The sequence below is a fragment of the Gallus gallus genome, chromosome 1, assembly GCF_016699485.2.
Source record: "Gallus gallus isolate bGalGal1 chromosome 1, bGalGal1.mat.broiler.GRCg7b, whole genome shotgun sequence".
Taxonomy (NCBI): domain Eukaryota; kingdom Metazoa; phylum Chordata; class Aves; order Galliformes; family Phasianidae; genus Gallus; species Gallus gallus.
In genome coordinates this window covers 121,545,543-121,569,263 of record NC_052532.1, presented here as the reverse complement: position 1 = coordinate 121,569,263, position 23,721 = coordinate 121,545,543, and the positions used below count along the sequence as shown (strand labels likewise).

At 37.8% G+C, this 23,721-nt stretch overlaps 1 protein-coding gene and 1 long non-coding RNA gene across 6 annotated transcripts in view; one reads left to right on the top strand and one right to left on the bottom strand.

Moving 5' to 3' along the window:
* CTPS2 (CTP synthase 2) overlaps positions 1–23,721 on the bottom strand; it is a 56,298-nt gene that overhangs the window by 9,151 nt on the left and 23,426 nt on the right. For all 5 annotated transcript variants that reach the window (XM_015273154.4, XM_015273137.4, NM_001030807.2 and 2 more), the window contains exons 14-16: positions 4,557–4,653; positions 3,313–3,368; positions 1,598–1,694 (exon numbers count right to left, since the gene is read on the bottom strand). In XM_015273154.4, the coding sequence (XP_015128640.1) occupies positions 1,598–1,694; positions 3,313–3,368; positions 4,557–4,653 (250 nt within the window). The remainder of the gene's footprint in view (positions 1–1,597; positions 1,695–3,312; positions 3,369–4,556; positions 4,654–23,721) is intronic.
* LOC124417319 lies at positions 18,608–19,011 on the top strand. The gene is made up of 2 exons (XR_006931862.1): positions 18,608–18,645; positions 18,853–19,011. It is a non-coding gene; the product is annotated as an uncharacterized LOC124417319 (long non-coding RNA).

Below are 23,721 nucleotides of genomic sequence, written 5' to 3'. Positions count from 1 at the left end.
CCTGGTTCAAAATGACAAGAATGTTCTTCAATATACTATGGAGTATAAAAAGAATTCTCAGAAACATCTCGTCAGAAATAGCACTCCATAGAATGATAGTGTGGTCTTATAATAAATTTTTGTGCATGCTTATCTAAGTCAATGGCATTTGAGGTCACTTAAAAAAAAAAAAAGCTTGTAAGGTAGTCCTCATATCCAGGAGTCTGATACTTGTCTAGACAATGGTGACTTAACAGAAGGGAATTAGTGAAGGATTCAAGCAAAAGCAAAAGAGACTGTCTCTATGAACTGAACTTTGTTCATACAACAACATTCATTCAACAACAATAAAAGCAGCAGCACAGCTCCTTTTCATTTTGAAATCGTTTAGAAAAGGCATTTAGCCATACTTGGTGTAGTAGACCAATCCTATCAGATTTCCACAGAATTAAGCCTTTTTATTTACATGAAACAATTCTGTGAAAGACAGGAGTTTCCCTTCTATGTGATTTTCATACCCCATTTTTTTTCTGATTCTAAATGAGGGTAGTTGAAGGAGACGCAAATTGAGTTTGGAAGTTACTTCAGTCTCTAGTCCTACCTCCTGCTCAAAGCAGGGTCAACTTGAAAATTAAATCAGGCTACTGACAACTTCACTTAGTCAAGTTTAGAAGGTCTCTGTTCGCAAAGATGGGGATTTCATGTTTGTACAGAGAGGTTTTTTAGTTTGGTTATATTGCATGTATACAACTCAGACAAAATGAACAAGTTATTGAGACCTGACTAAGAATATCTGAGGGTAATTAAGGCCAATGTAATCACAAAGCTGTTGTTCACCTTTAAAAGGCCAACATGATCAAGGCAGGTCCCTGATGGCTGGAAAAAGATAGTCATCAATCCCATCTTTAAGAAAGACAAGAATCATGAATCTAAGGAACTACAGTACAGTCAACCTCAACATGGTTTACAGCAAGATTATAAAATAAAAGCTACTCCAATCCATTTTCAGACACACAAAGGACAGGAAAGGAATTAGAAACAATCAGGCTCTGGATGAGAGAAGAGCTGTAGCTCTCCTTTATCCTGACTTTAGCAAGACTTTTAACATGGTTTCATAGCAACCAAACTGGGAGCTATGGAAGGAATGGGTAAACTACAAAACGTCTTAAAAATGGCTAGACTGTTGGGTTCAAAGAACAGTGGCAAGAAGAAGTCCAACCAGTTGCATATTTGGAGACAACCAAAACTTGACTGGATATGGCTCTTAGCAGCCTGATTGAAGGTAGCTGTTTTGAACAGAGGGTTGGAATAGATAACCTCCCAAATTCATTGTGATTCCACATAGCACTGAGCTAGAATTACAATATTTTGCAGAAACAGTATGTATCTCTCTGATAACCTGATTCATGCAAAATCCCTGAGGAGAAGTGTAAGACAGCGGCTCTTAAAAGCCTATGAATCTTAATTTATTATTATACACAAGTGGACTCAACAGTAATTCCTAACATGATCCTGGCTGTTTTGACAGCTAAGTACTGACCTACTTGCCATTTACCTACCTATAGTTTGCATAGTTTTAACAGATACAGAAAGTACTACAGATGAGTGAGACACTTACTCTCCAGTTCAATCATTTCCATTCTGTTTCCTTCTGTATCATGGCCAACAAATTTCAAACCTTTCTCTTCAAAGCAGTGAGTTAATTCTGGGTTCACCTGAAATATTGAAGACAGTAGTTGTAGTTCTATTTATTCTTTGATGCAACTTTTTGATATTACTATAATGCTTTTATTATATATGCAAGAACAAAAATATTTGGAAAAAAAGCTGAGAATTTTTTGCTTTCTTTGTTGATTCTCAGATAGAAACTTTCCAAAAATAGTCATGCTTACATTAACATAAGATGAGTCAGTAACTTAAAAACTTAACAATAAATACAAACTAAAGATTAAAGCCAGGCTCCCTTTTGCTCACTATCCTCCTGAACCTGAAGAGCAAGCATTCCTCATTTCTGAAATGGCTGACCATAGCAAGGGAAAGGCTGTTCAGTTCAATTGTCTATGGCATAAGCTGTCATTCAAAAATCACCCTAACAGGAGCTCTAGAACAAACTGTTTTATCTCCTTGGTGATGTTCTACCTACTCCATTAATATTCAAACTGAACACTCTCACCACCACTGCAATCTCCTCTCAGCTTTCTAAGGAAACTTAGCACTGTTTGAAGCAGATTTTATCATGCAAACATCTCACAGTTTAGGCCCCTTTGGAGATACTTGAGGAGACAAGTGCTTTCTGAATCATTTCTGAACACAGCATGCCCAGCTACTGTCAGTCCCCCTAGATAATAGCATTTTGAACACACAGAAATGCCTTTGCTCAGATGTTCTCAAACACTGAAGAGGACCTATACCAGAGGCCTGTAGAACTGGGATAATTGCTAGGAAGCAAGTGATCTGGATTAGCCTCTAAGTTACAGATGCCTGAAGTCTGACTGTGTTTAGAGTATGGAAGAATATGGACTTTCTGAGCATAATCTAAACCCAGTCAGCCCAGAAGCAATACACTTAAAGATTATAAACCTATACCTTTCAAATATCTCATAGAAAGTCAAGTCAGGTAAGCGGTTAAAAACACTCTAAGAAACAATCTTTTTAAGGGAGTACACTACACTATTCCCCTTTCTTTAACACTTGTAATAACACCTCTGCAATACCGTGTCCAGTTTCAGGCCACTCAGCACAAGAAAGATGTTAACAAAATACTGTGAAGTCTATGGCATGTCCACCGGGACATTTAAGGGACTGAAGCACATATAACACAGAAGAGATTGAAGGAGCTAAGTTTGTTCAACCTGGAAAAGAGAAGGCGAAGTGTGCAGCTGGTTGTTGAGTTCAGCTATCTAATGGAATGGTATAAAGAAGATGTAGCCAGACTCTGCTCAGAGGTGCAAAGCAGAAGAGCAAGACATAAAAGACACAAACCAACCAAAGAAGTTTCCTGGTAGATATAAAGGAAACATAGCTCACAATAAATGGTTAAGCGTTGGAACAAATTGTCCAAAGATATTGAGCAATCTCACTCTCAAAAGAATTTCAAAGCAAGACAGGACAAAACCTTGAGAAGTCTGATCTAATTTCCAAGTTAGCTCAGCTCCAAGCATCTACCTAGCTGGACCAAAGCATGAAAGTTCCTTACAATCTAAACATCAGTAAATCTTGTTCTATGGTTACGTAAGAAATCTCCCACTGGCTTTAACGAGAATCACGTCTACCAAGTGAAACAGTTTGTTTAAGCTTTAAGTTTTGAGCACAAAGTCCATTAGCAGTGCTTACCTCATATCGATGCCTGTGTCGTTCCTCCACAAACATTTCATCTCCATAAAGTTTCCCTGAAAATACAACAAAAAACCTAATACTAATGCACTGCTCAAACTAATTACAAATATGGCTAATAATTTAAAACTGAAAAACTTAAAACTCAAAAACTTTTCATGTGGAAAACTGTAACAGGACACTTTTCATCTCACTCCAGCTTTCTGTCTTTTTTAAAATCATTATTAGTTTCTTTTAATTTACTGCTACCTAAGTCTATTCAGGATTCATACTGAATATTCCTCAACTAGAAATACCTTATAAACTTTAAAGTTTAAATTGTAAATGTCTAAATAATAATGAAAACAGACATTTGAGTGAAAAAGAAACATGAAATCCCTGCTGGTTTTACAACAATTGCATGCAAAATGTGCAATGAAGGGAGTTCCACAGCCTTTTGCTAGCATCCATTCCATCTTAATAGATTACACTTGGCAGATGGCATACTCCTACTGACAAACAGAACATTGCTTTTCTCTCTGGTTTCTGATCCTTTTAGCAAATGACTCTTGCAGCTCTCTTGAATCCTCTACATCGCAAAGCAACAAGAAGCAAGTTTAAGGTATGCAGTAAACCAGAATTTAATTACCTCTCTCACAGCCACAGCCCAAACTCTGCTTTATCTTAGCATCATTAGGAGTACTGCCTCATTTAGGGTGTTGGTACAAGAACAGAACTGCCAAAAATTATCTCTAAGATTCTGAAGAGTGATAACACTGCAAATACTAAATACTAAACCTAGATTTTTCATTAAATGTACATGCATGCTACAGTTTGGTCTCCTGCTGAAGTAGATATAATTTCTAAAAACTCAGAAGGATACTTTCTGTAAGTTCAATATTGCTAAATACGGTAATATCTCAGATCAATATTGGGGCAGGGCAATACAGAAAATATGCTCGCAGTTATTTATTCAGAAACAAGAAACTATTTTACATAGTTTAAGTATCACCTGTATTAATGCTGTATAACAGAGTCCCAAATAGGCTTATAAGAGATCTAAGTATTATTGCTTATTTCAAGCAGTGTAAAGCACTGGGTTCTAATTCAGCTTTTCACTGAGACTTCAGATTTCTCTCACTTCATGGAAACAGGATCAGAGTGAATAACATCAAGGAAGCTGCTTGCTTGAGGTTGTAATTCTTTAATAAAATCCTTTAACACCCTACACAAAAGGCAAGTGAAAGAACACAAATGCAACTTACTTAAAATAGAATTTTGTGTTTTGAAAACAGTCCTCCTCTTCCCTAGTCTCATTGTTCCACCCATATCTCCAGGATTGTGCTCTGGCATGTCAATGACCTTTAGATAAAAATTGTTTAAACACCGTTATGTCCAGCAAAGAAAAAGAACAGCACAACAATCACATAACAGGCCTCGTAGATTTGTAAGTAGTAACATCACTCAGTTTTCTGCCAAGCTTTTCCAAGTATTATTTCTCTTTGGTTTTCCTAATGCTTCATTCTCAGTGTATGCTAGGCCCTTTGTTGTACTTTTCCTTATACTATTATTTATAGCTAACGTTCTTTCTTACACCAAGAGGCAGAAAAAGCTAACTTGTTAAGACAGTGGAACTCCTTTTTTTGAGAGGAGGAGGGTACGGGGCAGCAAAGAGAAGACAACACCTGCAGCAAGGCTATATAACATCATAAAAGCAGAGTACTAGAACCGGTGACTCCAGCACGAGTGTTATCTCAGATGACAGACATAAGTAACTTAACAGAGAAGATTAACGAAACTTCCCTCCTAAATCACCTTTACCAAATAAAGACTTGGTTGGTTGGTTTGTTTTGTTTCGGGTGTTTTTTTTGTTGTTGTTGTTGTTGGTTTTGTGTTTTCAGAGGTATGCAGTAACAACACTAGAGGCAACCAGCACAAACAGGCTCCCTCTGAACGCCAGGCAGCACTTCTGTGCAGTTGACAGAGCACCACAAAGGCTGTCCAGAGGCGGTGGAGTTTCCTCCTTGGAGATCTCCAAGAGTCGCCTGGACATGGGCCTGGCACCCTCCTGTTCTGGGTGTGCTGCTGGGGCAGGGGCTAATGGACAGAGGTGCCTGCCAGCCTCAGCCATCCTGTGATTCTGCATGATTCTGTTTCTCAGACTGCCTAAGAGTCCACAGAATATTAGGCTGCCTTACATGAAGAACATGCTATTTAACATTTAGAGAAGACGTACAAAGCCTGTTACTGTGGACTGAAACAGATAGGTCAAATGGCTACTTTGTGGGTTAACTAAAATGGTGGAATTTAGTGGCTGTGAGAAACAACAGCTTAACAGAAGTAGCGTGTTTGGTTTTGCTTGGTTTGAAAAATCTTGATGAGTCTCATGACTGTGCTTAGAAAGAGTCTGTCTCAAAGAGGTAAAATTATTCAAAATAGTAGAAACACGTGAGCTGAAACAACAACCCACATCCCTGTATTCTCTATGTACACTTAGTGAGAAACATAATTGATGAGGAGAGGTTCTAAAAATACAAATATTCACACATACGGGTAATCTGGAATTGGATTTTTATTAACCTTAATTTGCCCTCCGGGAGTAATGAAAACAATTTCTGATAATACACTTCATAAAGTGAAGTTATTCAATTTAGAAGAGATGGTGGAAAGTGCTTAGCCTTTGGCCTTGTGCCAATGCATTTCAGCTGTGCAATTATCTCTGCATAACCTTATACCTTCAAAATGTTATTTATAAACTATACACTCATTATAAAATGTCATGAGCAGAAGTTGTGATCAAACCGGTAGGATATTATGAATCCTCTAATTGCCTCCCAAAAACATGAAGGTGAGAACTGTGCAATGTGTTCAGCTTAAAAGTGTGTATACATACACAAAACAACACCAACTCATGAAACACTCAAAAATAATTCAGTAAACCCACGTTACTTCAGAAATAAGACTGTTTCCTTCCATTTACTTAGAAATAACGATAGAACGCTTACAACAACCTGTGCATATATGTCAAACGCTGCCCTCTGAAATCACATACAAGTTTTCCAGGAGGCGATTTCCACTCGCACCACCCTCACTTGCCTATAATCATACTACAGATTTTAAAGTTGCACTCTTGACTCTTGTCAAATGAATACGAAATGGTCACAAGCAGCTAAAAACGTTTCAAGTATGTGCTTCTCTTCCAATCACAAAGGTTCCACTTCAGTGGTTGTTTAAAGAATATTTAAAGTTGTCAAGAAGATTATTACTAGGTTTTCCCCTGGTTTCTCAGAAGAATTCAGATTTCACCATTTCCTTGCTATTTATTACTTGCTGTGCTAAGATCTTCTATAAAAACATTATGAGAGTAACGCGATGAATAGAAGGAAGGATGAGGATACAATGAGGGAGAAGGAAACAACTTGGAAGACATCATTCAACTGAAACTCAGCAGTTAAAACACTGGCTCCAAATGAAGTAGATCTGCCTATGCAGGTCACAGGAGATTTCATTAAATTACTGTGCTTAAATGTATTATTCAGGAAAATTCAAAATCAGCCATTATCAAATGGCACAAGGCCAGGCTACAAAAGCACAGTTTTACCTGCTCTGCTGATGTCTTTCACCGCAATTTGGATCAGAACCTAAAACAGGGCTACAAGTCCAACAAAAATCCCACCAGAAGACTCATGCATTTCTCCCAATTTGTCTTTGTCTTCTGAAAATATTGGATCCTTCTCTCTACATCTACAGTAGTGTGGGCAGCACCACATAATCAGAAGGGGATTTAACCATTAATGCTTACATTAATACCTGGTAAATTTCAATTGAGGTGTATTTCAAGAAACATTACAGAACAGTTCAATCTTGTTTCAAGCAGTGGCAGATTATGATTTGGCAGTGGCCAAAATAAAAGCTCTAACGAGTTTCAATATCAAGCAGCTTGTTTTATTGATTTTTGTTATAGGTATGTTGCATTATAAACCAACTCTCTCTTCCCCAAGATTCAATGTTTATGATGATAAAAGGCTTCAGATATTAATTTCTGTAGTCAGGTGAGAAAAGGAGTCCTGTATTAACAACACAGCTACTCTGAAACAAGATCTTCCTTACTGATATGCTCCATGGCACTGCTCAACTTCAGCAGCTACCAGCACACAACCCTCAATGTTTATACATCACATGAGTTTGCAGTAACATCTGTGCAAGCAGTTTTCAAAGGAAAAGCGCCACTGCTGCTCTACCACCCAAGGTAGTAATAAGAATCAGAAAACCAATTCATATTATGGAAAACTTTGCTCTATTTTACAGAATTTATTTGAACAGATAAAAGACAAATCATCAAGTGGCTGTTACTTTGAAAAACTGATTAGATTCTCCAAAGAGATTGTCCTTCCCTCCACAAAATAAATCTTACCATGCATTAGCTCTTCGAAAAATAAAGAATGGCAAAGAAGGAGAGGAACCACAGGCAATAAAAAAGGATCAGCGGGGAGAGTGCAATACAAGATAAGGCACAATTCAGTCTTGTTTTTGTTTTTTAACCTAAGTCTCTGAAAAACTTAATAGTACAGGGATTTTACAGGGATCACATATTACACTCCGACAGTCAGCATCAAACAAATAATGAATCACTGACACAACAAACCACATCATAAATGTAAAACAGCCCAAGGGGTATTAAATCACACAGTTGATGAATGGCAACTTTAACTATCCATGAAATAGTTTTCTTTCAGAAATCTACCACTTGGGTTGTTTCACTGTCATTAGAAAACATATAAAAGTTAATGAGAAACATCCAGACGCTCAACGTACAGGAGCCAAGGCCCTGAAAATGCAACAACTTGTATCACTTTACTAATCACTCCAGGACCATTAAGCTTTGTCTGTTTTGTTCCAGGTCCTGCAATGTCAGAATACACCTACCTTGGTTACCTTGGGTTTTTTTATTTATTTTTTTCTCCTCTCTTCCCCATCCCACTGGGAGAGAGGGGAAGAGTGAGTGAAGGACTGTGTGATGCTAAGCTGCCTGCTCACCACAGTAAGCAAGCAGTTTTTCATTCTATTTTGCTTATTTTAATAAAAGAGTATGTTTTAAGAAAACATCCCTGTACTTACTAAGTTTTAAATAAACAACAACAAAAAATAGACACAATTTATAGAGAACCACTGCAGACAGTTGTGAAAGCCAATGTTACACTAGTCCTGGTGCCAAAATCCTGTGACAAATCTAATTAGCTTAAGAAGCACTCAGCTGAGTCCACTCTGCAAAACCACACACACACACACACACACACAAAAAAAAAACTCAAAACAGATCAAGCCAACCACTGTAACTTTAATTGAAGCAATTTGTTCTGATGAGCAAGCCTGTTTTCTTTTCAGCTTTTCTTTTATATTTAAGCTAAAACTTTCTACAGGGGATAATTAAGGCTGAAGTAGTCCTCAAACTTATTTACAGTATAGTTATGCTTCTTCCCAACTTCCAACCCCTTCTACTTCTGTTTTCATCAAATGGTTCAATGGTTTGGGTTGAAAGGACCTCCAAGATCACCTGAATATACAGATCCAACCCCCTGCCATGGGCAGGGCTGCCCCAGGCCCCATACAACCTGGCCTTGAGCACCTCTAGGGACATGGCTTCCACAGCTCCAGGTAGCCTGCGCCCATGTGTCACCACCTTCTGAGGTGTTATATGGTAGAGATATCTAGTTCTCTGGAAAGCTCTCCTACAATGAGTAATGGGATTTTCCTTCCCACTCCCCATGAAGTGAACAGCAGCACTGCAGATTATTTCCATGAGTTGTTAACCTCTGTACGACAAATACATCATAACCTTTCTCATCCCAGCTGGAGAACTGATAGGACTAAAGCAAGTATTGCTTATCATATAAATGTAATTAAGGCACTGACTTTAAATTCTAGGGTTTCCCAATACTGTAGACAGTGTAACAAAAAAATAAAGAAGATGGCAGAGTAAGGAGATAATTTCAAAGATACAACTTCGTGAGTTAGATTATCTCACAAAGAGTACTTTGTCATTACTGTCAATCCAACAACTCATCAGTTTCAGAAAACCAAAAGGATTGATATATTACTTTCATAGCAAAGATTAATTACCCTAATTAAATCTGCCAGCCACTTCAAGGATGCTTCAAGCCTCATGCTCTACATTACACTTAATTATTTCCTGCTTCCACCCAGGAAAGCTTTAACTGACCAAAGACCATCTTATGTTGAAGAATGTTAATTCTAACAGACGATTTCTGACCTGCAGTCTGAATTCCTTTTACTTAAAGCAGAAGCCACAATGTACAGCATCCATACCATCTGTCCTTGTCTATCCCGCCTCCTCCAAAAACCTGATAAACTTCACTGTCCAAATTGTAATGTAGTTCTGCACTCCTTGCATTAACTTACTGGCCCTCAACTTGAAATGGCAAGAATTTCTTTGAATTTGCTTTCCTTATTTGCATCTAGACGGGCATTTGGAGTCAAGTTCTGCATGATTTAAAAGAACAAGTTGCTTGACTAGCAGCATCCATACCATCCACTTCAGGAGAGATAGACGGTGACTCACTTCTGTCACAAGGTGCCTGTGAGTACCACTAAGATGCTTGGATTCAACAGTGGGCCCTAGCCTAGAGTTAACATGACAGCACAGACATACTTGTGCACTTTTTGTTTGCTAGAAGATCACAAAACCAAAGTAATTACAAGTCTACATATTCATTTTTATACACAAACATAGCAGACACTTTTAAAATACAGAATCCATCTCCAGTAAGAGAAACATGAGAAAGTTAGGAGAAAAAAAAGAGAAAGAAAAGTAGATATATGGATGCATGTGGAGAGTCCTAGCAAAAAGGCAACTAAGAACAAATGGGTCTAAAGATCATTCTTCATTTAGTAACAAGCTTGTAAAAGCATATAGGAAATATTTTACCTATATTGTTCCAAAGAAAGTAACATCTAGAGAGTAATATCACCTCTATACGATGCAAATCAAGTAGGTATATTTAATTAGTATGACATCAGGTGAACACGCCCAAAATAATTCAGACATTCTCTGTGAAAAGTGTGGGTGGCAGGATAGAGATCACTCCAGCAGATAACGTGACTATCCCCTCAAATGCTATGCACAGATGTTTACTGAGCAACCAGCAGAAGCATGCCGATATTGCCACACCACAAAAGTTCTAGGCTGTCACCAGCTGGCACAGCATCATACACAGCATACAGCCAGCACAGCAGGAACTCTCCTACAACGTATCACAGAGCCCATACAATTTCTCAAAAGAAAATGGTGCCCATAGAAAAAAATCATTTTCATCCTCCCTCCTGCACTTCTAATAGTCTGGGTCTCCAACGGCAGAATGAAGTCAGAAAGCATATAAAAAGTTTTAAGCTAAAAAGCATTGGTCTACAAAAAGAAATTGCAGAGTTCCATTATTCAGTACCTTACTGCGCATTAAAGTCAAGGATGGGAGGCAAATAAATAGAGAATTAAGCTGTCACTTCTGGGTGACCTTCTCATTTTCCTTCCACCTTTCTGTCAGCAGATACTTTTTTTTTTTTAATGTGTTGTGAGGGGCAGTTATTTATTAAAAAAACCATCAGCTGGATAGCCTTTATTTGTTATTCATTAAAATGACACAGTTATGAACAGAACAAATAAAGTACTCACACCTCATTAAATACATCCTCTAGGCAACTGATCTGATTTCCTCACTTTTTTCTTCTCCTTATACTCTCAGGCACGTGTTCAATTCCAGTTCTCACTCCTGGATGTCTGTGAGGTTATTATAAACATAATGGAAGTCCTCAGCTGTTGCACAAAAATCTCTTCTTTGCAGGTATCAAACAAACATGTTTCACCACCTCTAACAGGTATATGAGAAAATAACCAGCAGAACACTAGTAGAAACAGAAACAAGGCCTCACTGGCTCTTTAACGTCACCCAAAACAAAGAAATGATTATTAAACAAATGATATTCCCAATGAGAAGCCACAGCTAATTAAATACATATTATATCTTTTAGCCACAATACAATAACCACCAGGTGCTTATGTATAAAATGTCTAATTCCACATTTTTTATATGCAGATTTTAGGACTTTTTAATCATAGGAAGTAATGGACAAGAGAAGGTGAAGGTGCAGAGATGTTGGTTTTCTAAAATGTTACTACAATGAATTTTTCCCACCATTTGTCCTTTTTTTTTTTGATGCTTTGCCAGTTCTGACATACAAAGGCCTTGCAGCAAGCACAGGCATCTTTGGTTCCAAACTGATATTAACCTTAAGGCATAGTCCCACATGGCACTGGGTGCACACCTTTACAAGCTAAAGGCAGTTAAAACTTCCTCATAAAATCCTCTCCATTCTTGGCTCCAAATCCAAGGAGTTGGTTTTAAAAAAAAGCTACTTAGAGCTGTAGTTTGTTTCAGGAAAGGGTTGAACTTCATTGTATTATTGGTGAGAGAAAAAAGCTTGTGTTGAAGATAAGACTCGTCACCAATCTAAATTAAATGCAATTGGCTTTGAGGTTGAATCTTACATTCAACTTAAGAGAATACAAACCTATTTATTTCAAGTACTGTTTTACAATTCACAAAAACTGAAAATTTCCAAACTACTACTGATGTTATTTATTGAAGTTATGATCATCTGACCTTGATTTAATGTTACATAATTAGAAACACAAAATTAGGCCAGATATATAAGCAGTATGCCTTCTGACTATAGTTTTCATTAAGTAGCAATATATTCCTGCCAGTAGGCTGTAATTACAAATAAGAGAGACAACTGCTCAATATTCTTAGTGGCTAGCTAGTATTCTCATCAGCCTGGCTATATTTCCTTAACTTAATCTTAGTTTTTAATCACCTCCCAGGGTAACACTTGACTTCATCAAAAGGGAGAGAACAAAATAAATTTAAAAAGGCTTCTCTGTCAGCCTTTTGCTTCCATTGTCCCAAATTCCCCTATTAGAAATGACTGAAACAATTATCCATGGCAATTTAAAGAGCATTCTGACAGTGCCTGTTTGGAAGCAAACCAGTAAATATCTATAATATATACAAATCACTACACTGAAGTGCCAACAAATAGGGGATTTGTATGCTATGGGTAAAACAATTACTTTATAACATTTTAATTATATTCCACATAGGTAATGAAAACACCAAATATATCTCAAAATAAAACCAATAAGCTTTCTCTACTTGGCACTTCACACTTCACAGACTTCTGACTGAGAAGTAGCAATTAGTGCATATAAGCACCTCTCTCTCTGAAAGTGAGCTCTAAAGCTCTTACCACTAACCACCTACACTACCTGTTTACTTGTCTCTGCATTTTGTACTGCTGAGTGACCGGGACAGCAAGGCTGATCTGGTTGTTGTAACAACAGTACTGAAGAGATTTAGAGGTGCCTACCAAAGAAGCCTTAAAAACAACCTTCATTTCTGTCTCCCTAAGAGTACCTCTCACAGTTGCTAATGTTTCCCCAGACTCATCAGATCCTGGAGGAAAGTAAGAGCTTCTTTCCTAGAACATAGAAGCTGTGGTGCCCCATCCCTGGAAGGGCTCAAGGCCAGGTTGGATGGGGCCCTGGGCAGCCTGAGCTGGTGGGGGGCAGCCCTGCCCATGGCAGGGGTTGGGGGTGGGTGGGCTTTGAGGTCTCCTCCAACCCAAACCATTCTAGGATTCTAACAAGCACCTTTAATCAAGTATTGTGGCACTGTCTCAGAAACTCCCTTCTACTTCAGTAGCAAGGTCAGAATGGCTGCAGCAGGGTCACAGTGGTCCAAAGGCTGCTCATAGCACAGTTCTGATAAAAAGTCTTTGGAGTCTGAATTCCCGGGCCTTGAATGTTTTAATAGTGCTGAGGACCCACTGTCCTCATCCAGCTGTTGTCTTGTTTTAAAAGAAGGCTCCTCTAGCGCATATTATATCAGGTCTCTTCTCATTAAAGCACCTCAGATAAACTACAAGAGTACATTTTTGATTAGATCTTTCCAGGATTGAGATGATCAAATATGCAATTTCTGACTTCTTTGGATTGTGCTGGATTATCACATACAAAGACAGTTATCCTGGACTTGCATGAAAGCAGAATGTAGGTATCTCTAGGACTGAAGCTGGACAAAGCAGCTTTTTACTAATATTTTTAGGCTTTGGGATTTAGACATCTCAATTCTAAGTAATTCCTATATTATGTGACCACATTGTTTAATAGCATGCACATCTGGGCTTCTTTTGAACAGCCCATCACCTTTTGCATCGAGAACAGCAATGCTTTGAAAAAAACTACTGAACCTGATCCTCACCTTGCCTCATCAGCCTCATGTTCACAAAGAAGAAGGGCTCTGAGGCATCTCCAAGAGCAGAGCAGACTGAAAGAAGACTAACTTGCTGGGGAGATAAAGAACTTTCAAATACCATTTGTACAGTATTAGTTTTCTTATACTTACTTGGTCCTACATGAAACTCAACAATATGTTACTCCTCAGTAAGTACACATGTGCCATGCTGAAATGAAGATCTCTACATTTTCTGAGCACTCTTAGGAATTAAAAAAAAAAAAAACCTTGTGAAGGAACAACAACAAAAAAGAGCAATTACATTAACTGTAAATTTCAGCCATAGCATACTTATACATACTTAATGCACTGCTGCATGTGCCAAGGCTCAGAAAGTAGAAGGACAAAACCTCTTCCTGAAGCACATTCTCCCTCAAAACTGTCTCATGTAGCATGGGATATCTATATCACAGGAAGATTCAGCAACACTATTATTTGTCTGCCAGATGTGTATATATGACAGGATAAGCTGACACATATAGCTACAATGAACAACATCACCAATTTAAAGCTGACTAAAAACAATGCATCATATTAAATCATTCATCTCTTAAGCAGCCGCACCTAGCACTGTTTAAGGAGACACCTTCAGCATCTATGAAGTATAGTTACAGTATAACAAGGATAACCTATATAGTTCAGGTTTGTGCGATGAGACAACCCTTTGACACGTCACCACTGAAAGCCTGACAACGGTGGTTTTAACACAAGGAATGCATCACTCCTGACACATAAAAGATTTTACCACCCATCCTCAAATTCTAACCGTTTCATACCTCTGAGCGATGCCAGGTTCACCACAATGGCTGTAGTGCAGCTCTCTGAACTTCTCACACAACATTATTTAATCATTTTCAGAAAATCTGTTAACTGGATTTGTTTTGTTTTCTTTTTTGTATCTCCCACAGTCTATCCTTTGTCTTCTACCCTGGCGGCAAGAACACATGGCACTGGCAACGTTCAGGAAGCCCTATGTAGTTCTATTTAACTTCAGACGGCAACATGAGGGATTGGTGTTTCACAACAGGCATGGATTAATGTGCACTGTTTATACTACCATTGATTCCATACAAATATCACTCTGCTGCTCTACTTGCTAAGAAATCTAACTGATTTGAGACTCGTGCAAGACTTATTCACAAGTCAGGTAAGGAATTGAGACCAACTTGTTAAATTATTCCATCATCTTTCTCCACTTCAGGAAGTAACCCAATTTAACAGAGGGCTTTCATCTAATGACTGATGCCTGGAAGCTAGAGATGATGCACAAGCAGTATACAAGTAGAAATAACTGAATACTAAGCACAACAGTGCCCACTCTTTCTTCCCACATGCACAACATCCACAAATATATGCTCTCAGTTACAGCCAATTTCACCTTGACAGCAGACATTTCTATGCTGTAGTCAGGCTGCAACATAAGCCTCAGATACACCTCAACTGACTTTAAACTCGTCAGGGTTCATATGCAAATAACAGTGGTGACAGTACTACAGAATAGACCAAGGAAGCTGGAAAAATACCGGAGGGTTAGGGTGTTAACCCATCAGCAGAGGATTAAACAGGATGACTGAGATAGTTGCTGCCCCCAGGTGACAGCCCCACCTCTGTAGCATAGGCCATCTCTTCCAGCAGTGTCAGTAGCATGGAAATCTACTGATGGACAAACACAGTTTATAGTCCAGCATGTTAAGGTTGACAGGGTTCAGAGATTCACCTGCCATTCAGCCATCAGTGGTGGCAAAAAAGATGTGACAAGGACAAAAAAAGCCAATAGCACCTGAGTTACCATCCCACTTAAGCCATCATCAAACATGCTACAAGATCTTGTGATCACAATGCCATAAGTTCCACCACTCCTACCACTAGCAGTGGTACTCAAACTTCAGCCATCCCTGCAACCAGTATTCTCCCACACTCCAGTGTGATTGGAATTGCTTGTATCAAGTATGTCCGTACATCAGTTTATTGGGGCAATACACAGTAATAGTCAGTTAAGAGAGAATTTTGAATCCACAGACATCATCACAGAAAGTGAAATACAGTCATCGCAGGGACACATGATATGTGTCCCTAAGCAGATTGACAGCACATGATCAGCTCAATTCTCTCTTTTTTTTTTTTCCTTAATGGTCTGGTAAATAATCTACAGTAAAAGTGTCAGTGCCAAAAGGATACAGTACTTGCTAACGTGATTTCTCTAGCCCAGGGCAAACCCAACTGAATTATGCCATGAACTGCGGGAACAATATAGATCCATATGCCCAAGGAAACACAAGAAAAGGTGTAACCAAATCTGAAATGCTGATTCTCGACTAAGTGTCAGCTTACATAAATATCAGTCAAGACTTAATACCAAGTACTTACTGTTCTTCAGCATAGATAAATGCTGCTGCCTGCTAGCCACACATCACCTAATTGAGGCAGCAGTAACATATTCAGACTTCTGTTTAATTCTGGCACAGTGATCACAATTTCTTACCATTGGAAACATTCTGCCATTGCTGAGTTGAGCTGCATAAACTTTTGACCTATATCGGAGTAGTAGTTGTGCCCTGCAAAGCAGTCTTGGAGAAAGAGAATGAACTGCCCATGCCTATCAAACTGAGTTCCCTTGTCAATTCTGATAGAGAGTTCAGATGTATCACACAAGTCATTGGAGGTCACGGTGTTCTAAGTGAGAGAAAAGGACAAAATGTTCTTGGGAGATCAAACTACAGGTTCCAAATCTGACACTATCATTCAGATAGCCCCCTACAGACTACAATAGGACTAGAGGGAATGGCTTCAAGCTGTACCAGGGAAGGTTCAGGCTGGACGTTAGGGAAATACTACTTCTCTGAAAGCGTGGTCAGGCACTGGAATGGGCTGCCCAGAGAGGTAGTGGAGTCACTGACCCTGGAGGTGTTCAAGGAACGTTTGGACATTGTGTTGACGGATGTGGTTTAGTGAGAACCATTGGTGATGGGTGAATGGTTGGACTCGGTGATCCTGTGGGTCTTTTTCCAATCTTTGTGATTCTATGATTCTATGAATAACTTGTGAATAAAACTGATCTGGAGTGTGCTCTAACCCCCAGATTGCAACTCTCGTGTAACTTTTGAGTGGGTCACCTAAATTTCCAGACATCAGTCTCTCACTGCCGTGGGAAGATGTTTCAGTAAAACTTGTTATGCTATTTTGCAATCAGTTGTTCTCCTTAATGAACCTCTAACAAGTTAACAAGGCTAATGTACCAAATTCCTAAAGTTCTGATCCCTCAAAATATAAACTATGCTTCTATTCTAATAAGCATTTTACATATTTAAGACTGGTGAGGGGCCTGCAGTACAAGTAAAGACAGATCATTTGAAACTTAAGAGTCCTGCGAATACTGGAATGACAACAACACCTATCAGGCACATCAGGTTCCAGACACTGCTTCTAGAAAGGAAGAAGTGTTTTAAGGCTACTACATTCAAGAGATATAGGCAAGAAAAATGAGCAGATGGGAAAATGGGAGCATTAGCAGATCACTTGGTAATTCATTACTACTAAAATTTCATCATACATCAAAGGTGGAAAACAAGATGAAAAGAGAAAAACACAGGACATCCTTCCCTCTGTCCACGGAAAGAAAAATAAACAAGGTCTCCTAATTATCTTATTGTCATGAACGACCAAGGCGCTTGGGCATTAACAAAACTGTCTAATAATAAACAACAGATCTGATAAGGAGGCTGTGGAGTCCCCATTATGTAAGTCACTTAATAATAGGTTAACCAGATATCCAACATAAGCAGCAGTGACCCCAATCTAGAGGAAAGCAAAAAAACAAACTAGACGATTTCTAGAAGACTCTCCCAGTTCTACTCTAGGAAGTGAGTACAAGCACATGCAAGTGGGCTGTTTATGCAAATGAATAGACAATTCATTTAGCAAAGTTCACCAAAGGGCATCTTCCCAGGAAACCACAAACTTACCCGGAATGTACCTTAGACCCATGCCTACAGTTCCAAACAACCAATCTATTTCCCAAAGACCCACAAAGCTCTTGGTTCAGCAGAGCTAGTAAAATTTCTCAATAAGTGATACAGTGAGCAAAAGATCTAGTAAGTGGGCCTGGAGCTAAACACCAAAAAAGACAATTGAAGACATCAGGTACATTTGAAACTACAGCCAGAGGCAGCAACTCATCACACTATGCAAAAACAACAGCAGTACTTCAATCTGTGATGGGTTTTGAAGCATCAGCCTGGGCAGAATATCAAATATGCCTCAGAGACCATCGTCAATTAAACATTTCACACCCTGCTACATACAATATTCAATTATGCTCCCAAGAAGGAATCATTTTTCAGAATCCTCGATTCACCTTTCCTACTTAGCATGGCTCATTCTTTTTTCATTCACATCACAGAGGTGTTTTGATTTTTAATATTGGCAACCAAAATTTGATCCCAGAGCATTATTCTCCTACACTAAGAAACAGCACCAGATTCGGGAAATGGGTGTTGGCAGTGGTAATTATCAATTCACATAGAAGGCAAGTAATTCCTTCATATTTTACATACAATTTTTTTAAAAAACAAACATAAATTTATCACTTTCCACTTAGAAGAGATAGTATACATATCTACACATAACACCATAGCAGCCTTTTTAGGCTACTAGGGGTGTGGGTATATCTTCAAGTACAAAATACACAAACTGAAGACAGAAAACCTCTCCAAGATGGCCTATAAGGACAAAGGAAACCTACACCAAGTACAGTGATAGATGCTGACACTGACCAATTTCAGATATTTAAAAAAAAAATTACTCATTTATACTACTAATGTATCCTACTCACCTGACTAGTGAAAACACAATAGGAGTAGTACACTGACTTAATGACAAATGCTGGTTTCATAATCAGGGTGGAGCATGAAAGCCACTATAAAGGTAGTTCCAATCTGAGACTCTCACTTGCGCTGGATACATTTGAAGGCTCTGTACTGTGAGCGAGGTAAGCATGAACTGAATATATTGAATGTTTCTATTATCTTCACTTAATTTTTCTTATTCCTATGAGAATTTTCAGTTCACAGAGAAGAAGTCTTTTCACCTAGGTTAAGTATTGATGATATGCTCAGTGAACCAATGAACAATGTGTCAGCTGTATTTAAAAAAAACATTCTGTGCATAAGATGATTATTGCTCTCTTTGTTTCCAGTTATTCTTCAAGACAACACCTAAGAAACATGGAACATTTACTCAATGACAACCTTCTGAAATACTTTACTCAATATGCTTTAATGGAGGGTAGCACTACTGCACTGTCCATTGGTGGGCTGAAAAATCTGCTCCAGAATCAATTTTCACAGTACTTGAAGGTAAGTCTCAATTGTTTTATTCACTGTACTTCCTATAAAATGGATAGGAAAAAGGAGATACAGGCAATGATAGTGCAAGGCGGATTCTGTGCTCAAATGGTTTTACCAGCTCCATAAATAATCCTTAAGGATTAGTTTATGAAAGTTTACTTGCATTAATGAACATTAGGGAGATCACCTAGAATACTGCATCCGAGTTTTATAAAATAATTTTATTTCAATCAAAACAACACATTTTCAATCGAGAAAATATATAGAACACTTATAAATACAGTAAATCAGCACAGCAAGTAAGAGGCACGGGCCAGTTTGTATGCAATCTAACTCTCCACCATGCAAAATAAGAAAAGATTCGTCACTTCTGAAAGGTGCCAAGAAGAAAAAAGATATCACCAAGCTAGGGAGAAATATCTACTTCCTGAGGCTGAAGGAAAAAAATTCCAACTTCTCTACCTAAGATTTTTCCTAAACTAGATTAGAACTCAATTTAGATTCTTTTCCTAGGCAAATCTTTAAATGCTGGTTTTTGGATTGCAACACATGGCACAGGCACTTTTTGCTAGAGAGCTGAAACAAGTTGTACCTTAATGGAAAATTCAGTATCTTAGGAACTACAGAAATACAGTTTAGTTCTTTTCTAAGGCAAAGAAAAAAAGAAAGAAAGAAAAAAGTAACCTAATAAAACACATGAAGTTGTCTCCCCTTGTAAAGCCACCTGTCAGAAATTAATTACTAAAACTTATAGGAAATGCGATAGTAAATTCAGAAAAATAATGCCTTTAATATTAGCTGTAGGCAGCTTAGGTGGCAGGACCCATTTCCAGAGATTTGTGGAAATAGAAGTGCTCAGAAAAAAATACATATGCTTTCCATCCGGATATCAGACATTTTCAACCACCCACTCCATATGCAGAAATATATGGCACCATAATAAATCAACAGAATAGCAGGACATGACAGTACAAAACAGACAAAAAAAAAGAGTATGAAGAAAGCATTTTAAAGACTTAATTTATATTCAGAACTATTTTTATACTAACTAGCCTGATCTGCGATGTCAGCAGAATACTCCATGTGACATCCTGATGCAGTAATTAAAGAAACTTACAGCATAAACCAGATTTATTCTATTAACAAGAATTTTCTAACATTATTCCTAGTAAAGAGGAGAAAAGGGGAATGAAAGGGACCCTCAGGCCCAGGTCCACAGCCTACTGAAACATGTTTTCAAGTAGTGCTATGTTGGTCCTGGATCTAATAAAGCAGTAGGTGGTATACATATTGATGACTACACGCACAATGAAGCTGCTGCACTTGCCGCATTACCTATGTTTCATAATGTAATCTAAACAAAACTTACAAGACTGAGGTAACCTGAGTAGTACTTGTAGTTGGGTGATGACAGATGCACTGGCTTTTTCATGTGTTGTACGTGAATGTCTTTGTAGTACAAAATACATCTGAGTATTCAGGTTATGTTCACCTATGGAAGTGTCAAGTTAAAAGCAAACAACAGCTCACAGTTCAAATAGTTATTGTAGCTTTGTTAACATTTTTGAGAGGCATTAGCAGGCAATGTAGTTCTAGTTTAACCAGTAAAACTGGTTAACACATCACCAGTAACATCTTCAAGCAACACTGTTACTGACTGCATCAATTCTTGGTAATAATCCTCACTAGAAAACAGTTGTGGCAATTCACTTCATTCTTTTTTCTCTCCCCTTCTACAAAAACAGGATACATTCTCACTTGACAACGTAATTAAGTTACTGGACAAAAATAACGACGGAAGCATCAGCTTCGACGAGTTTGTGATGCTTATAAAAAAGATTACAGGACAATAAAGCATCTGCCAGAATGAGCATCGTTCCTTTGAGGGAGAAAAACGTGGCATTCATGGGCAGTATGTGTGCACCTAAATCCACAGATTTCCTTGCTGTAATTTCAAAAAATACACAATAAAGATTTATACGACGTAACAGATTAAGCTTTGTATTGTGTGTTCCCTGTTGGCTAGGCACAATTTCCAACAAAAGCGCCTCAAAATTAGTTCAGAGCCACTTGTCTTTATTTTATGCTACTAAAACGCTATTTGAGAAAATGTCATCACATAAGATGACATTTTGAAATGCTAAGAAGTTCAATTTTTTTTTTTTAAACAAGGCATTTATTTTAAATAACAATATAAAATGACTATGATAAGTATGATGACTACAATATTCCACCTCAGTTTCAGGTTGTAGGTACTTACGTGCATATTTCCTGTGTGTTAAAAGTTTTATTAATGTGAATGCACACATGCATATAGGAGCTGAGTGCTTGCTGATGCAAATTAAAACATCCATTATAACTTTCTTTTTGGTGCAGTTTTAACTTCTCCACTTCACAGTTCCCTTGTCACACTTGCATTTGTCTGAGTAACTCATGGGAATTATCATTTACTTTAATAAAGGAACGGAATGAGTAAGAGAAAGGAATAGAAGTAACTCTGATGCAAAATAATTTAGAGGATGAGGCACTAATCATACTATAGAACTCTCAGTTTTGGACTGAACTTTAATATCATCCTCCATTACGCTGACAGAGCAATTAGGTCCAGATCTCAAGAGCTACCTAAGGACTTAAGAATCAACTTAGTAGTAAAGCAGATCAAATGCATTAAGGACAACATACAAGTGATCCCTACATTGGGATTTCCTCCCTATCAATGTGGAATCCAGTGCTGCACCACAGTTGCATGCATAGCAGCCTCAAAAATTACAATATTTAAACACGATAGGAATGTTCTGCTAGGCTCTTGGGCCATGCTTTTACACAAACTCTTCAGCTGTTAAATTGTGTTACAATTTTTGGAAGAAAAAAAGGAAATCATAGTACTTGGTACTCTTTTTCTGGTTTATTAAAAAAAGAATCATTGTTCCAAATTAACAATATACTTCGATTTCAAAACAAAACGTGCCACATACTCGCTTATGTTGCAAAGCAACACTAGCTACTTCACACAAATAGTATCATAGAATTTTAAGATGGGACATGTGTTCCTTTTCATGTGTTAGAAAACATTTGGCATTTTAGAATTCAGTCTGGTTATGGGCATCCTGAGTAAGAAAAGTGGGCATCAATTCACAAATGTGTTGTAAGAGCGTCACCTACTGGCTAAGTCTATTTCTATGCAATTTCTTAGTCATGAAACACAGATGCCATGCAATACTTCAAGTTCCACAGTGCTACAAGAGATGTGACAGGTCATAAAGAACTGTGGTCACAAGAAAACTTAGCTTAAAACAAATACATAAGAATCCTTGCTGGAATAGTTTTGTGCTGCTGTTCTGTTTGCTTACTTGTATTTTTTCTGAACAGCTATCTTCCCAGCAGAGAGCTGTAATAATTCACCCACTGTTATTATCCAAAGGGCTGGAAAACAGATCAGAAAGCTTAAGAAAATATAATGGGAACAGAACTTGAAAATAATCAGTCAATATGATGATGAGGAATGTCAGGGACTGATCAGTGATCATAGATCTGTCTCATTTGCCTCAGGGAAATCAAACATACTTGAAAACTAAAAACACCTTGATACATTACTCAGTGTAAAAGGCATGGCTGGGTAGAAACAAGTGAAAACTGCTCATTCTTTTTTACTTCAGACTACACATGTTTAGCTTAAGACTAAATGAAAATATTGAACAAATAACTTCAAATCTCTCAAATAGAATTTATAACCCACCGTCTATTAATGTTACCAAATTCTAGGTGGCAACTCCTCTAAATTTTCACTACATCTAATACTCAGCTTTATTTTTTTCCCCCCTACTGGATTTTAGAAGAAAATTTGGGGTACGTTTCACGTTATTAAGCCATTAGTTTCCTCTTTTTGTTTTATACGCAGAGACTATCATTTATCATTTTTCCTCATCATTTGAAATCTGACATCTCTAATACCTCTAGTCAGTCACATGTCAAGATTATTAATAAGGGTATTTCCCAGAGCAGGCAATACAGGGTTTCCATCCTCTATCAGGTTTCACTTAGGTGATTTTGCAAAACCCAGGTCAAGTAATACTGTCGTAATGAGTCAACAGAGCAAGAAGCAGACGAGCAGCTGAAATGAAGCAGATATTCAGCATTTCATGCAACGCTGCCTTTGCATGTTCAGTTCTGTGTTCTTCTTTGACAAATAAAGAACAACTCACAATTGCCTCACTGCACCGAACCTTCTTACAACACTATTTTTTCCCTAATACAACTTTCTTCTATAGCGCAACAACTTGTGGCACTGTTACTGAGAGACATTAACAATAATATAAAAAATAACAATATAATAATAATAAAAAATAACAATAACAAAAAATAAATCCTTGCAATTTCAGTCACCTGCATTTCTTTTGGAAGCTTAATTCCAAGTTATTCGACAATCTCCATTTTTATTTTTAATTGAAAAAGTTCACGTTTCCACAAATGTAAAGGAGAGGGTGAAAGAGAACAACTTGCAGAGACTAAAAAGGCCAATAATGAAGCAAAGTATCCCTTTCTTATTTTATATATGTACTTTAGAAGAAACTATTCCGGTATGTATTGTTCTGAGTATTTGAAGGCTTAGCAAATTAAGAAGGAATGCAAGAAGCAGCATATTTTACGGTTGCCCCAGAATTCTCCTGATAAACACTGTAGAACATTTTTCCTTTTTAAAATAGAAGAAAACAGAACTG